Source organism: Microtus ochrogaster, chromosome 1 (genome assembly GCF_000317375.1).
Source record: "Microtus ochrogaster isolate Prairie Vole_2 chromosome 1, MicOch1.0, whole genome shotgun sequence".
Taxonomy (NCBI): Eukaryota; Metazoa; Chordata; class Mammalia; order Rodentia; family Cricetidae; genus Microtus; species Microtus ochrogaster.
The window spans coordinates 81,443,963-81,461,390 of NC_022009.1; the positions used below are offsets into that span (position 1 = coordinate 81,443,963).

General features: G+C 50.0%; 1 protein-coding gene across 3 annotated transcripts in view; it reads right to left on the bottom strand.

Annotated features, from left to right (window-relative positions):
* Positions 1-12,156, bottom strand: part of Atxn7l1 (ataxin 7 like 1) — a 205,911-nt gene extending 193,755 nt beyond the window's left edge. For all 3 annotated transcript variants that reach the window (XM_005343865.3, XM_013347967.2, XM_005343866.2), the window contains exons 1-2: positions 11,962-12,156; positions 11,396-11,464 (exon numbers count right to left, since the gene is read on the bottom strand). In XM_005343865.3, coding sequence (XP_005343922.1) covers positions 11,396-11,464; positions 11,962-12,142 — 250 coding nt within the window. In that variant the 5' untranslated portion in view covers positions 12,143-12,156. The remainder of the gene's footprint in view (positions 1-11,395; positions 11,465-11,961) is intronic.
* Between the last annotated feature and the right edge of the window lie 5,272 nt (positions 12,157-17,428).

Consider the following 17,428-nt stretch of genomic DNA (forward strand, 5'->3'; position numbering starts at 1 on the left):
CAAGAACTGGATGGATGTTTTATATATAAATAAGTTTATGTATGTATTACACACACACACAATGAAACAAGACACAATGTAGACCACCATTTTCGTCGACATGGTGTGTACTACACAGGGACTCTGATGGCATCCCATCTTTTTCTGTATGAGAAATGACAATGTTGACACTGAATTGGAAGGTGTAGGGTGGGGTTTACCTCTACGTATTGAAAGAGGAACTTCTCAGCATCTCAAAGACAATTCAGTGGGTAAGGCATGGGCCATATGAGCCCAGTGACCTGAGTTTGATTCCGGGCACTCGTGTAAAGGTGAAAGGACGTGTCCAGGCGAACGTACAGCCTGCAGTGCCATGTCCAGGGGAACGTACAGCCTGCAATGCCCTGTCCAGGGGAACGTACAGCCTGCAATGCCATGTCCAGGGGAACGTACAGCCTGCAGCGCTGTGTCCAGGGGAACGTACAGCCTGCAGAGAGTCTGGGACGATATCTCCAGGCACACGCTGGTTCCAGCAGCAAGAGGGTGGGGGTAAGAACAAGGGAAGCTGGTAGAGGCAGAGACACCTGTGAGGGCAGTCTACCTACTGGGACAGGAGGGGACTGACTGCAGGATCTGGAGGCCTGTGGTACCTGAGGCCACCAATAGCGAAGGAATGAAAAATGATCATTTATTGACTGCCTGATAAATGTAACTTTGGGGGACATTAATTTTTTGAAGTGATATGCAGGGAAGGGGAAGACAGGAAAATTAAATACTAAGTTAGTATAACAGTCTGGGTCAAGGAGGACAGGCTAGTCCAGGAGTCAGAACTGCTCTCAGAATAAAAGGCAGACACCAGACAGGAGGCTTTTTAAAGATGGTGAGTCAGTGAGGGCACATGTCTGCTTTAACTTTGGGGTGAAGAGAGTATGGGGGTCCACAGAAACATCTGAGGGGAGCTGGAGGACAGAGGCAGAGAACGAGCACTCTGCCAAGGAGCTGGGGTTGGTGATAGACACACCGGTCTCCACAGAGGGAATGATAAGGGTTAGCGGGCACCTGGGTCTACAGACAGCCAGGAGTCACACCAGGGGCAGACAAGAGGAGAAAGCATGCATGCTGCTAGCCCCTCTAAAGGAAACAGGCCTCTCATGGCTCTCAGGCCATCTACTGGTTAAAAAGCAGGAACGTCCAGCCTTCTGACTGTGACATCGATACCTACAAATGTGTTGAGTGTATTCTGGGCTAGCCTGGGATGCACTCAGACCACAGACCACAGGTTAGACACATCTGATTCACTGAAGTTAGCATCAGCTCCATTTGGAGACCAGGGAAACCCTTAATCTGCTCAGGCCTGATTTTTATATTCTGGGTCTGTCTTCGCCATAACTTAGTCTTTTGTGTCAGGCACAGGAAGTGATGGCATTCATCTGCACACATGTCCTGTTTGGGGTTCATCCTGCTTGTGCATGGGATGGTAAGGAAGGATGCAAGGTGATGTGGGAAGCTCCCAGGGATGGGATGAAGGGTGGGAACATGGCCAACAGGGCTCTTAGTCATAGGAAGGCCACATAAGGCTTTCCCTACCCCAAGATAACCAGAGGCATTTTCCAATGACTCGTTCACTTCCTCCTAGTCTGGGACATGATACTATGACCTTTATCATAAGAATAAAACAAGGAATAAGGTCACCCGTCAGCAGGCCAGCCACTAAAATCCCACACAGAGGAGGGACTGCAGGAACGGCAATGGGGCTGAAGAAAACGTCGTATCTCTGATCTCTGAAATAAAGGTGGGGGTACAACAGCATCTCTGAGGCCCGTAAGAGCATCACATACACAGTGCTCAAGTGGCCTGGCTAGTGAAGAGCAGACAAAATCCAGAGTGAGAGGGGCTGAACATGGCTACCTCATCCTGGTCTTTCTCTGCCACTCCAGTCCAAAGACTCTCTCCTTCATCTCTGCCCTGGAGCCAGCCACAGCCAGGGCATTCTGTGGCTGCAGGAGGCAAAGGACTTTCACACCCACTTAGCAGGCATATCACCATCAAAAGGACACCTTGAATGTGGCAGGTATTGAAAAGCTATCTGCACTCAGTCATCCAGAGGAGCACACCCTTCACGAAAATACTAACAATTCCAACGCCAAGAGCAAACTGAACAGCAGCCCAGAAGATGTTCAAAGGGGGAAAAAAAGAGAGACATCATCACTGTAGATAGATGCCCCTAGAGTTGCTTGGCAACCGTCTTTGCTAACACCTTCTTCTAAAAAGGAACGGTTTGCATCAGCTCCTCTGCTTCCCTGGGGCCAGTGCTCTGACCACACAGGCCCAAAGCTGGGGCCTTGGGATGAGAAAGCCCATCGTGGAGGATGCCGTGGATCTTACAAGGGCAAGGGGGGCAGACAGCTAGTCTCTCTGCACTGCTCTGCTGAAAGGATAACAACCCCCTGACAGGGTTGGGCTGTATGAAATAAGCCAGGTGTCCAGGAGCAACACCTAAGGTCCTCGCTCTGGGCCTGCAGAAGCCCATATGGGCACTCTTAAGTGTGTCTCCAGCATGCCTTCTGCCCCTCCCCAGTCTCACTCTGTTCCAAGAAGGAGAGAGAGGATTAGGGAGTACAGACTCTGGGATCAGCCAGCCCCAGGGTTCGAATCCAAGCTTCCCTATTTCTCGGTTGAACCATTTAGGTAAGTGAGCCAATTTCTCTGAGCTTTTGTTATCCAGTTTCTCAAATCCAGCTAAGAAGAGGATTTCTCTCACAGGGTGATCATGAGGACCTGGTAAAACATGCACTGCTGGCCCAGTGTCAGGCACTCAGTCAGTGTCCTGGCCCACTCCTGAAACAATCCTTATACAATCTGTGTCCTGGAACTAGCAGCCTTGATAAGATGAAGAAGAGGACCTGAGTATTCGGTTAGATAGGATCGTAAGCACAGCTTACGTTACCGATACCTATAGGATGCCAGATAGTATCTCATTTATTTTTACAGCGACTCTGAGAGGAACTATTATTTCGTTCTGAAAATGAGGAAATTAAATCTGAAATTAACACACAGCTGGGAAATGGTTGAGTCAAAATTTAAATAATGCTGCATGAAACTCCCAAGGCTGCCATGCCAATGAACTCTCTGTGTGTCGTGAAATATACACAGCGTAGCATTAGCCACTGCAGCTGTTTTTAAGTTCACAGTTTGGTGGCTTTAAACACATTCACACTGTCACAGAACCCTCACCCCCAGCCACTTCCAACCTTTTTAGCCTCTAGACCCAAAACTCTGGATCCACTAAGTCCAAACTTTACATTTCTGACTCCAGCCCCCATGATGCATCATTCTGTTCTGTCTACACAAACCAGATTCCTCTTGGGACCTCAGAGAAGGGGGCTCGGGAAGGTTTTGTCCTTGTGAGGCCAGCACATTCAGGGCTGAAACCTGGGCCTTAGGCATGCTAGGCAGATGCTCTACCATGGAGCTGGGCCTCCAATCTTGGTCAATATATTTCTCAGAAGTTTGTTGGACATCACCTTGGTAAGGGGTGGTGTCCCAACCATCTACCATCTACCCCCCTGTCTACCTCCACAACACCATTGCCCGTTTGCCAGACTCCATGACCTGCTCGGGTACTGGGCCAGGCCACACTGCTCCCTGTTGAGAGTGTCCTTATAACATCAACATCCACAAGCTCATGATTGGCTTTGCAGAAGTCAGCACAATGTCAGTATCACGGTTTGTGTGCCCGGAGCCTATCTTTGACTCATGGACCCTCAGATTACAGTGACCTCACACCAGTTTGTCCTGCCCTGCCAAGAACTCCGTTCCCTTCTTTTCATTAAGCAAACGAGCCCTTAAAATCAGCAGGTAGAATTGCGGGGGTGGAGGAACCACAAGGATAAAGCAACCACATGAAAACTCATGCTCTATCCACACAGGAATCCCGGCTTGCCTTGCAGGAACTGGGCGAACCAGACTAAGTCCTCCACTGCTTAGGATCTAAGCCTAGGCCTAAGCCCACTTGCAGGAAGGGCCTTTCCAAGTTCTCCTTATCAGTTCCAGTGTCTTAGGGTTCAAAGTCAGGTCCATAGGGCAGAGGCAGCAAGTCTGAGCCCTGCCACAGGACACAGCAGGGAGCCCATCACTGCAGGACCCTAGACTGAGTTTTGGAAAAGACACAGACCGAGGTCCACCCTTGCCATATTCCCTTTCTACAGGATTGAATATCCAAGCCGTCAGCTAATGCTCTGTTTCTATGACAGCCACATTTGACTGCTGCAGTCACTGAAAGATCGCCTTTCCCAGATGTAAACACAGGTTGCTTGGGGTGTGGGGTCCTCAGATACAAACAAAGGAGTCTCGCCGTGTTGGCTGCTATTACCAGATGACCACTCAGAAGGACGTCAGGGATGAAGCCAAACGTCACAAATGATCATGAGCCCAGAGCACAGGCATGTGATCCACAGAGGAACATGGAGAAACAATCCTATCTAACTTGCCCACACCAGTTCTGCAGCAGAAGACAACAGGCCCCCGACAGCGGGTAACTGAACAGGTCAACGTGGCCCTACAGCCGTGGATGATGCTGTCAAGGATGTGACATACACATCAGAAGCAGTCAAGAGCCAGGCCTAGCCCTGCCCTCCACGCCTCCCAATCCTCAGCATGGAGATCCTGAAGCCAGCTGCTCTGGTCTCCTCGTGCTCATCCTCATCTCAGGCATATCCCATGGGTAATCAAGCCGCGGAAAAAGGAGTTGTATTTCCAGTCTGACTTTCAACATAAGCAGAAATCTGAATGCTTTGCCAGGGTGCTTCTGACATCAGGGACCACTGAATACCAAACGTCACCATTGTTAGAATCCTCCTGTCCCCATTGTAAGGGAGGACGAGGCCATTGTGAACAAGGGCCTGCACCCCACTGTTGTCACTGACTGCGGAGGGAGCCACAGGCTGGGAGACTTGGGAGGAGTTCCTGGAGAGACCGAGCCTGTCTCTGGGAGTCTCTTAACTTCGCCACAGTACTGCTGGGAGCCACAGTCCACTGACCTGTTGGGCAGTTGATAAGGCTGACTCATTTATGGGCTGTAGGCCCAAGACATGGAGTAGTAACAAAATACCTCTGAATTTTCTCTATTTTCCTGTATCCTTACCTCTCCAGCTTCCCTTAATTCTAGCGACTCTCTGCCAGGTCACTGTGCCTCCCTGGCACACACAGAGGGGTGGAGGGCCACTACAGGAATCCAACGAGCACAGGGCGTTTTTATACATTCTATAACACACACAATGGTCCCTGTCACAAGGAATACCTGGCACAAAATGTCAGCAGGTGGGAAAACTGACAGACACCTCTGCTCTGTCCGGCAATAAAACCCTTTCATTTCTAGAACATTCCATATTCTCTTGTACTTTGGACCTTCACATAAACTGTTTCCTGCAGCTCCATCTTGTCCAGGTCTGCACAATGAAAACCTCCATTTATCCTCCAGGTCTTAGCTAAAGTACAGCTTCTTCTCGGAGGGTCTGTCCTAAAACTGACCTCCCTCAGGCTGTCCAACAGCACCCCTGCTTCCTCTGCCAGACGCCCCTCACAATCACTGTGGCTTTTTTGATGCCTGTAGTTGCTGCCAGGAAGGAAGGACTCCCAGGTAAGAGACATGGTGTCCACCGCTCCCGTGTCCCAGAGTCACTCAGGGCTGGTGCATAGGGATGGGGAATGGGGGTGGATTCCATGGGCAAAGGGAGCCAAGAAGGTACAGCACCTTCCTACACGGGTACCACAGACGGATGACCAGGCCCTCTACTGCCCTTACACCCTTGTACTAACAGACAGTCCTCCAAGACAGAAACGACAAGATGCTAGACCATAGTTGGGAGCTGTCACCCATACAGGAGAGGAGCTATGGGAGTACATATATGGATATTTTTGGGAAGATACAGAACAAATGGATGCGTGAGAGACTATCTAGTAAAGTATATGCTCTAGAATTCTGTAACCCGGAGATTATATCTAGGCAGCTTTTAGATGAATTTATGGTCTACATCTTTAGAGCTAAAGAATAAACAAAAAAAATCCATTATTCTTATAGAAGATGAAGGCCCAATCTAACCCAAGTCTTGAAGGCAATATTTTGTATACAGTTTCCAAGCCAACTTCCTGTTCTGGAAGAAAGGAAAGTCACAGAGGATCTGGACTCGTGGAAATTCTCATAACCACGAGGAGACTCTCGTTTCCAGAGCTCTGCATTTCCCCAGGTGGACAGACCGGCAGCTCAGCTTAGTGGCCTTCTGCTTCTCAGATGGGTACCACTGCAAACCCTTTTCCCCCCAACACCTCACTTCTCCTCTTCTCTACTCTCTACCACCTTCAGCTGCCCTGCCTCACCCTCTCCCCTGTCCTTCCAGGCCCAAAGCAACAGAGATGCCAACGAAAGACCAACATAAACAAATCTTGCTGCTCCCAGCGAAGTGGAGGATGGTAGGTGTAAGAGTGAAATTAATAGTGAAAACGAGGTTTATCTGTGTAATCTGCAGACTCCGGCCTTCCCATCTCCTATTAGCATAGATAACGGAGTTGTCTATGTAATGATAAAGAAGCTGAAGATAGTTTCCCATAAATCTCCATGGCTTGTCTCTGGCTTCCCTGGCTTGGGTTGGAAGAATACATCATCTTCCCAGGCCAGCTGCCCTTTTCCCCTCCACTCGGCTCCCTTCCAAGCCTCACCTCTGAGCCCGAGCAGAGATCATGCCCACATTCCCTGCTCCTCCAGGGTCTCGGGAGCGTGTGGCCGGCCTCTCACAGCATTGCTGCTCCAGCTCTCTCACAGCATTGCTGCTCCAGCTCACTTTGTGACTGGAAGCATTTCTCATCTACCTTCACCAGATGAAAGGCTGGGAACCTCAGAAAAGACTCTTAGGGCAAGTACAGACTTCCAAAAGGCCCAGGAAGGTCCTTGTTGGAGGACTGGCTTTTATCCATAATAAATGGAACGACTTATCATTTCAAATGTATGTTTGTAGATCTCAGGAAGCACCACAAGTAAAATAAAAACAAACAACAAACAAACAAAACCAGCTCCTCGTGTTCTGAAGCCACGAATGCCTAAGTATTTTTCTGCTTTTGACAAAACCAACTTCTTAGCTGCAGTCTATGAAAAACACTACGTCCACATAAATTGTTTTTAAATCATTAATCATAATAAAATCGCAGCACGCCTAGCTCTAAAACTGAAGTTCTTACTACAGTATGCCTTTTCTTTTTTACCACAGATTACTTAAAAATTCATGGTAATTAAAATAATACCATTTCACCGAGCTAGTTTCAGTAATGAATGATGGCAGCAGTCCTAAATGATAAGAGGAACGAAAGCAGGCATGCATTCGGCACCTACTGTATCCCGAGGTCTCTCCTATTATCTCATTCACACTCCCTGATAACATCTGTTTTATATTTCAGGGCTCTTCTGAGACACATGGACCCCATTCTTTGTCTAGGAGTTGGTATTTCTTTTTAAAAAGTTGGTTGAGGCCCTTAGTAACAAGAGCAGCTTCCCAAAGTAAGAAGTCTTCAGGCGTCACCTACCACACCGGAGGAGAGAAGAGTGTGGCTTACAGAGTTAGCACAGGAAAACAGCCTTCCCTGGAATTTTCTATCAGCAACTCAGTTCTCAGGACGACTGGGCCAGCAAGGTTCCTGGGACCCTCCTTGAGGAAAGCTCACAGCTTGACAGACTCAAGCTGAGGCTAGAGTATTCTTCATGGGAAGAAGACATTTGTGGTGCGTGTTTAACTCAGGTCTCTACTTCTGCCATGGTCTGGACTCAGCCCCTCTCCTCTGTGGGGTCTGGAATCAGCCCCTCTTTTCTACTATGGTCTAGACTCAGCCCCTCTTCGGTGAGGTCTGTGACCCCAAACCATTCACGACTGTTTCTAGTAAACAGACAACACAGTGATTGGTTTTTGTCAGCACTGAGATAAACTTTTAAAAGCTGAGAAAATATACCCAGTTATTCTCAATATTTCTGAAGTCACATAAGGTTGTTTTGTCTGTTTGTTGTTGGTTTGGTTTGATTTTTTAAAACATGAGGGGCTTTTGTTTGTTGTTGTTGTTTTAAGTTTCTTTAGAGGCAGCTAGGCTGTCCAGCATGATTGCAGCTTAAAGGCAGGGAACTGACTAGAGAAGCCGGAGTACAGAAGTCTCAGGGGGATTGTGGTGGGCAGTGAGTCCCAAACCCCTTGCTTCACAGCTGGAGAATCAGCCCAGAGGGGTGCACCTCTCCCCAGGGCCTAAGCGGGGAGCTGGCTCACCCCAGCAAAACTACTCTAAGGCAACCCTCATAAGCCCAGGCCAAAAAGGAATTAGCAACAGTTTACAGTTCAAATGCCTTTGCTGAGAGGGAATAAGAAAGCTGAGGAGGAGACTCCTCATAGAGACTTCAGAGCATCCAGCTCAGAGTTCCTACTCAACACAGGTGATGAGCCAAAGCAAAGGAAGGTTAGTGGGACCAGGGACGGTGCCAGGAACGATACTGCAATTACCAGGTTATCCAAAAGTCTGCTAGTGCCTATGGTACCTTCCAAAGCCGTGGGGAGACAGCTCAGTAGGCAAAATGACTCCTATTTCCAGTCCAACTTTCCCTCTCTGACATCCGTCTAAGAAATGATCGCATCGCACCAACGCTCATAAAAGCAGTCTTCGCAATGGTCCAAAGGTGGGAATGCCCCACACAGCCAATGGATGAGCGGTGTATATAGTATGGAACATGACGCTACCTTGGAAAGGAATGTACCTATACGTCATATAACACCGATAAATCCTGAAAACACAAGAGAGAGAAGACAGCACAAAATGACAAATACTGTGTGGTTCCGCTTACGAGAGGAACCGAGACCAGGAGCCTTCACAGAGACAGGAGGAGGATGGAAGAAGCGGACGCTGAAGGGAAGTCGGTACACAGGTGCCGGCGCAAACTCCGCCCAGAGCGGAGTTTGTGCGTGAGACTGTGAAACGGCTGGCGAATGAGGAGCGGCAATGTCGCAAAGCCCCCTGGGCTACGCACTCAAAAGAGCTTACAGGTAAATTCTACGCCGCTTATTCAGCTCCACAACAGAAATCCCGCCGTTTCTCAATGTCAACCCTCAACGTTTATTCTTTTATTACCATAGTTCTCCTCAAGACCTGCTTCCAGCCCACCATGCCAGTCAGGCATATTCATAAACACAGATGCCCAGAGTCCCACAAGGCCACACTATGTCCTGGGATGAACTGCCCTCCACAAATATCTACCCACCCTCAGGCCTCACACCTGTGACTCCAACAAGCCCCAGTGTGACCAAACACTGTAACAGAGTCCCAGCCCTGGAAGTTCTTACCACAGAACATGGATTAGCAGGCCCAGTGTGACCAAACACTCTAAACCAGAGTCCCAGCCCAACCTGGAAGTTCTTACCACGGAACATGGATTAGCAGGCCCAGTGTGACCAAACACTCTAACCCAGAGTCCCAGCCCAACCACGGAACATGTATTTATTGCACATATGTTTTTATCTGTAAGGAAAGTTGTGCTGCTGTACTACGTGACTCTAGAACTTCTCAACTTCTCACCCAAGGCCACTCCACCAAACAAAGGCCCACAACAAAGAGAGGAAGTCCATGCGTGGCCATAGAAGCCAACTTCATGGCGACTGAACGGCGGGTATCCCCCATGAAGATGCATTCAATGAGAAGCAAAATCTTTGTACCTTTGCAGGACAGAGGACATAATAAGTAAGACGTAACATCTGTGACTTCTGAGGGAAGGAGAGCTTTTCATTTCCCCTTAAAAGAATCCATTTCTCCTGCCGCAAAGAGAATCTGAGAACAAGAGTATTTTGAAATAGATAGCAGTGGCCGGAGAATCTGAGCTTTGTGGGTTGTAGTCCCAATTCGTCACCCAGGGCTGCCAGGGGTCAATCCCATGCACGCCACAGCCTTTCGTCAACTTTAACATACAGGCGTTTGCACCTTCATCGTGGCAAAAAGGCTGGTGGTCTGAGAGCTCAACTCTCGAAGTGGATCAAGACCTGAGGAGATGAGAGCCACTAGGGATCCCCTTCCATTGCAAACACACATGCACATTTAGCACAAATAAGCTGCCACTTGTGAGGAGCCCACTTGACACCAGTCCCTCGTGCATCCTAAACACACATGCCAAAACCATGCTAAGATACTGAGAGGCAAATATCTTTAGAATAACGTTTTGTTCCCAAAGTACTTAATTAGCAGACACGGAGCTAGAGAACTGCCCTTGAATGTGCATTTTAACCTCTGCATTATTCTTTTCAGAAGAACAAATTTTCCTCACCGGGCACTCAGGGATGGATGAGGACACTGAAAACCAACAATCTTGGGTGTCCGTCAGCAAAGTGAGGTCCACCTTTCCAAATAAGTTCCATCCACCTTTTCAGGCAACACCCCCTGTCAGCAGTAGACCGATCTATAGAGTCAAATGGCGTTTTCTCCATTCATTATGGATGAGCAAATGCTCCTACAGCCAAATTATGTATGAACTTTTTTGACACCTTCCAGCGATCTCCTGCACCTTCTTCCCAGCACCAACTTCAGCCAGTTGGTGCACCATTGAAACTCCGGCGAGTCCATCACAATTCAGATAAACCCATCCTTTTTCTAAGTAGAAAGTGGCCTCCCACGTAGCTTCATTTGAAGCCAGGAGCCAGCGTGCCAAATAGTGGACTTGCAAACGGCGAAAGTAACTTACAGGTATGTGTCGCCCCAGGTCTGGCACTACAGGCTTCCCTCACAGGCCCAAATCCGAGCTCATCTGTCTATTCACTGTGTCCCTTTTCAGGTATCATGTGTGTATGTCGGGAAGCACAGACTGGGGAAAAGTGCAGGCTAGGGATCTATGTGCACATCCTGATGCACCTACAACCCGCACCCAGACACAAAATGTCACTTGCAGTCAGGGCTGGCCATGTGCAATGGTTTTCAGCGAGAGTAGAAAAGTAGCTGTTGGAATGATCCGCCATGTGGGGTTCATTAAAACTTGTGAATTTACACACAAGGGAGGCTGGAATGCATGTGAAGGGTATTCCACGCCTTACTCGGGGATTTCAAACCCCACCACCACCAATGGCCAATGGTGCCCCCAAGGAGAATGGCGGATACCATCAGGGTGTTCTGACGTGGACTCCAGTGGAGTACAGTAAACTTCTGCCTTCCATCCTCCCCCAGTCTGCATCCCCCCCCACCCTAGTTGTATTTATACTTGGAAGGAAGTTAGCAGTGAAGCAGTAGTCACCCGGGCGTGCTCAATTTTTGACAAGCCTTAGTCACTCTGTACCCAGCAGAACAATTCACATTATATTCCAAAGCCTGTGAAGACTGCCACACAAGCTAACACTAAAATGCCAAGAGCTCCACTTACCTTCTTTATTAAGCCTCATAACCTCCCTGCTTTTGCCACCCTCTTTTCCAGCCTCTTCTAAATCTACATCTGCAGATGAAAAAGAAAAGGAAAAAAGAAAATGAGGAAAAAAGGGGGGGAAAGCCAAAGTCAAGGGGGAAGGGAGAGTGTTTATTGGCAAACAGATCGATATAGATACTGTATCTGAAAATCTTGCAAAAATTGACAATGCAACATTTTCTCCCGAGTCCGGGTTTCCATCTACCTGGCCCAGATAGGTACCAAAAAAACTATGCAAGCAGCAACAGAGTCGCCTTTTAAACAGATACCACCGTGGGGCTGCGAAAGCCCACCCCGCGGGCTGCCTGCCCCAGGGAGCCGGACACAGACAGACAGACAGCCTTGCTGGCAGCCGGGCCTTGTGCTCTGATGGTCTGTGTCTGTGTGTATTTATTTAGAGAGAGAGGGAGAAGCATGGAGGACGCCGGGGGCCACTCTCTCTCACACACACACTTTTTCCCAGTGGCTCTAGGTGAATGGAAAGGTTACAGGATAATAAAAGGAGGAGCAGGCGGTGGGGTTCTTACTGTCGGAGCAGTGTAATTTGGCGGCGTCGATCCAGGAGGACCAGGGTTTGCCCAGAAACGCCTCCGGACTGGGCACTTTGCGGTGCAGTGTCGCCATTGCTGTTCCTTCTTGTTGCTTTTTCCCTGTTCCTTCGGCAGCAGCAGCCGAGAGACACGGGATTCGAGAACGCTCCGACGTCATCTTCGGAACGTTCCGACATTGAGTGCTCTGCGAGGGGGAGGAGGGCGGCGGAGGAGGCAGGAGGCGGGGCGCGCTCGGCCCTACCCGGCCCTGTTGTGCTGCGCATGGCCGCTGGGGGCGCCAGAGAGGCTCGGAGCGCGCGGGGCCGGGGAGAGCGCGCAGTCGGGCTGGCGGAGCGCAGAGCGGTGCAGAGAGGCCAGGAGCTGCGCGGGTTCAGCCGGGCAGGGTCGCCTCGAGCCTGGAAGCTGCGCACCGCCGCCCTATCCGGCCAACAACCCCGCAACTGCAGCGGCTCCGGGCAGAAGTAACGATGGCCTTTCCCGCAGTCACCGCTGGAGGACTCAAAGTTTTGCATGCATCATGTCTTTTCCTCCCGGCGTCCCGGTCACCCACCGTGCGTGCGACGTCCCCGAGGGATCCTGGGGGCTTAGCGGGGACAAGGTCGGCTGTTCCGCACCCCTCCACCACCATCCCCCAGGGCAGGGTGGGGACTCTGGCGAGTGTACCTCCCACTACCATACCCAGTCTTCTCTCTTGGTGAGTCTTGGAACCCTGTCGCTGCGCAGAGGTCTTCTGGAGCCAGGAGCAAAGGGGAAAAAGGACGTGGCTCAGAGAAGCAGGTGAATAGGGGATAGGGGAGAGGCTATCCCATCCCGGGCTACCGGGCAGGCAAAATTCCAAACTCCATTTGGCTCTTGTGACCCGGAGCGTCTGTGCGCGTGTCCCCGCTGGCAGAGTCACCGCAGAGACTTTGGCGAACACCGGAGCCCCAGAGAGCGCAGCGCTCTTGGAAGCCTATCCCCTCCCTCAGTCCCAGCGCTTCCTAAGGAGCGTGCAGGGCCGCAGGAGAACCAGGCATCCCACTGGAACCTGACTCCCCGGAATGTGGGACTCGTGGGGCTTTGAGATGTGCAGCCTGACCCTGGGAGCAGGTAACTGAGACCTTTAAAACATCTTCTGTTATTTCTTTAAAATAGTTTGCTTACTAGGATTTCCCTAAACTATAAAGATACCCTCAACCCACAATCAATAACTTTTCTATTTGCCCAGCGTCCTTTATTCTTACCACTGCTGTACCAGAGAGCCCTTTTGCCCCTCACCGAAGCGTTGCTTGATTCTGAGATGTATCCTGGTGGGTCTGGAATGTCCTGGCACTCAATACCATACACCTCAAAAAACAGCATTAAGATGGGGCAGTGAAGGAGGCTCTGCAGGCTTGTTTCAGCTGTGGTGTGTGTGCGAACGCGCCTGCTTAAATCAGCCATGAATAAGTCTCCGTTAGCTTTCTCGAATGGACGGTTACCTAAGGGGAAACTAGGTAAGGAATTCCTGCGTTAAAATACTTGTCGTTTGAGAAATATGTATCACACCATGACATCTTAGATAAGCTAGGCACTGTACTTGTTATTTCTTAATCATGCTATCTTTTCAAACAACATTGCTTCTTGTGGACCAGCTGTTCACACACAGGGGGACAGGGAGACCCACCCCCGCCCTCACAGAGCTGCAAGTGGGGAAGGCGCAAGCCTGTTTCTTGGGGGGGAGGGGCTTGGCGCATGCTCTGTGAGACCAGTGTGGAAGTGGTATGGACTTTCGCGGCTGAGCCAGTTCCTTGCAGGAACTGGAAATGAGCTAGGAGTGATCAGAAAATGTGTCACCAAGAAAATGGAATCAATCTGCTTTGCGTCTTGGAAATTGGGAAGGAGTTATAGTAAGCTGAGGTATGGTCGTGCCAAGGAAAGGGGACCACGCCGAGACTGGCTGAGTACAAGTGTGTGCGTGGGTGCGGGAATGAAGCTTAGCTGTGTCCTCCTAGGACCACGGTTGGGAGTTAGCTGGAGGCAGCTTAGGGAAAGATTGTTCCCTTCTGAGGAAATGTCCCCAGAGTGGTTTGATGTTCTTTGACTTAATGAAGCCATCTATCCCATCGGCCACTCTTCTTCATCATAATTTTGGGGACACTTTGCTTCCACATTAGTTTTTCTAAGAGTTCTCAACTTCAGGAAGGCAAGTGTATCACCCACCTTGCTGGTTGGATCATGCTGCTTGCTCTTTCCTGCACTGCAGGATCTGGTGATCGATTAGACACAGGACTAGCGTGAAGGACTGGTTCACCCCTCCCCAGAACACTAGCTGGAGGAAGACAGGAATTCCAAACCTTTGTTGACTGATATCACTAGAGCCCCAGCCATGAGCTGACTTGATAAATGCCGTGCAGGATACCGGGACATCTGCCTTCTGAAGGGGCAGGACTGCTTTCATCTAAGTTACAATCCCCCTGCTCCCGACAGAACCGCGGGCTTCAGACCCTCGTGCTCCTGACCCCTGAGGGGTGCAGAAGATCCTCTGCTCCCTGTAGACCAGTCTTGGTGTATTTTTCCCTGTTCCTAACCACTGCCGTTGGCCAGGGCCGCACAGGGACAGTGGTAGCCTTTCTCTACCCCTTAACTCGAATGGGGGAAGAAACTGAATATTGATGTACATGTACAAATTGACTAAAGCCAGCCTCACTGTTTAATGTGGTTGGAGAGGCAGTTGGAGGAGGAAGCCTGATCAAGGGCTAGAAACCGGTGGCATCCATTGCATTGTGGGCATTGGACTGAGAGCCTGAATCCAGCTGAACCCCTCCTTGATCTGTTAAATGGGCAACAAAAGTGCCAGTCTTTTGGGATTGCTGTCCTGGGTGAAATTAAGGGTACTGAGCCTGATGCATAGTGAGTCCTCAGACATGTTTGCTGCGATTCCCCCTCCCTCCCTCCCTCCCCCCCTCTCTCTTTCTTTTTCTCTCTCCCCCTTTTTTGCTTTTTCTCTCTTTCAGTTGTTTCATTGATTTTGGTTTCACCTGCTTGGATGTTTTTGGCTTTTTTTGTTTTATTTCATTGTTTTTTGTTTTGTTTATGAGATGGGATATCACACTATAGCCCAGGATGGCCGCAAATTCAGTGTTAGGTCACAGCGATCTTCCTGCCTCAGCCTCCTACACTGGCTGCCTGCTCTCTTTAGTCACACTGCAGGAGATGCTGTGACTAGCAACTGGCAGTTGGGAAGGGGCCAACACTCCTAAGTGATCGCTTCTGGGAGAAGCTCTGAAACTCCTGTCCCAAACATCCCTGGTCTGGCAGCACAGGGTGGCCCTCTGAGCATGTGGTGAGCCCTCTGCAGGAGCTCCTCCCCTGGGAACAAGCATCCCTGGTCTGGCAGCACAGGGTGTCCCTCCTAGCATGCGGTAAACCCTCCACAGGAGCCCTTCCCCTGGGAACAAGCTGCCTTTGCCTCATAACAGCCAGGTCTCATAACAGAGAGCAGAATGGGATCCCTGCACATTATTTTTGCCTTTGAATTTCTTGTTTCTTACAAAAGAAATTTAATGTTGACTTCTAAAAAGCGTTTTGCTTCTGGTCATGAAATGACAGATCATAGAGAGTGCCCCATTACACAACCCCTCTGGGAGTTACCCCTCCATGTCAGTTACTCTTCGCACTGTGACAAAATATCTACCAAAGCAGATTGAAGAGAGGAGGGGTTTGTGGTGGTTTGAGTGCTTGGTGGCTACTTGGAACTGTGTGGGGAAGACTAGGATGCGTGCCCAATCTGGGATGTTGAATCTGGGGTAGGGGGGTCCTGGATGTGTCAAAAGCCCAGCCATTGCCAGTTAGTTCTCTCTGCCATGGAGATGCATCTCAAGATGCGTGCTCAGGGGCTGGAAAGATGGCTCAGAGGTTAAGAGCATTGCCTGCTCTTCCAAAGGTCCTGAGTTCAATTCCCAGCAACCACATGGTGTCTCACAACCATCTGTAGTGGGGTTTGGTGCCCTCTTCTGACCTGCAGGCATACACACAGACAGAATATTGTATACCTAATAAATAAATAAATATTTTTTAAAAAAAAGATGCGTGCTCAGCCGTTACTTCTGTGTCGAGCCTTCTGCCGTTCTTTCTACCACGATGACCATGGGACTCGCCATCTGGTGCTGTAAGCCCTAAGTAAACTCTCTTATTAGTTGCCTGGGTTTTGATGTCTTATCACATCAACAGAACAGAAACTGAGACGGCTATCTCATGGCTCACTGTCTAGGAGGGTACTAATCTGTCAGGTCAGGGAAGCTGTCGCCACAGGAAAATGAGGCATCTGATCATGTTATGTCCAAACCCAAGTGTGATGACCCCCAGGTGCGGTGACCCCCAGGTGGTTCTGGAGCCATCCACACCCAGTGCCCACTGGGAAGGCCTTCCGTATGCCATTTCACTTCCTGATTCAAGCTTTTCATGAAAAAGCCCTGGCCACGACTGTGCCATGGGGCCTTAAGTCTCAAGATGACACTTAGGAAGGGTGAGAGCACCCAGTGTTCTCTCACACCAGCCCTGTGCGGAGACAGCACTGTCATGGTGATAGAATGCGGGAGGCAGCTGCTCCCATGCGACCAACACCTCCTGATGCCTCTGACACCTTTCCTGCATGTCTGCTCAGCGCTCTCTCTCTAGGAGCAGGTCCTGAGCACAGGCAGTGGGATGTGGGGTTTTAGTCACATGACAGGAAACAGACCCCTGAAGATGTTAAGACCACAAGCAGTCAGAGCAGAGGTCTAGTCCAGGTCTCCAGGGTGATGTGCAGCTTGCATATCCCTGTGTGCTGCTGGCATCGGGCATTTTAATCCTCATGTAGACCATGTTATTTTAGCCATGTTGTGTCTAGCCGTCTTCGTTCTGGAAGTGCTTGCCACCATGTCTGGAGACCATTGGGGGTGCTGTGTAGAGGGGAGGGGGATTCAATCCACATCTCGTAGAAGCCAGCGTAAACTGGATAAACATCCTCCCCAGCTCAAGGCAGTCTCCGTGGGCCACAATGATGGTGGTGAGATGGGGAGAGCCTGGTGTTGGCTGCCGGTCTCAGTCTCCCTTCTTGCCTTTTCAGACACTGAATACTAACCTCGGTGATGGCTTTGCCACTGTGAGCATCTTTAATCACACCCCACCATAGGGGGACCCAAACCCTTCTCATGGACAGCATTTGAAGAGCCAGATGGTGTGGTGGGTTAGAAAATCCATGAGGAATTCAAGGAAACACAGCCTTGTAAGTATGGCGTCATTCCTGACCGTCGCTTTCCTGCTCTAAGTGGAGGGCTGCTCGGTGCTTGGGCACAGGCTCTTATCTCCAGTGCGTGGATGGTGAAGTTGAATCTACAAGGGACACTCCTTCCCACTGTTCCCCTGGTCCCCTCGTGGCCGAACACATGCAATGCTCTGCACAGCCGTGCCTCTTCTCATGATTCACACCACAGGCATCGAA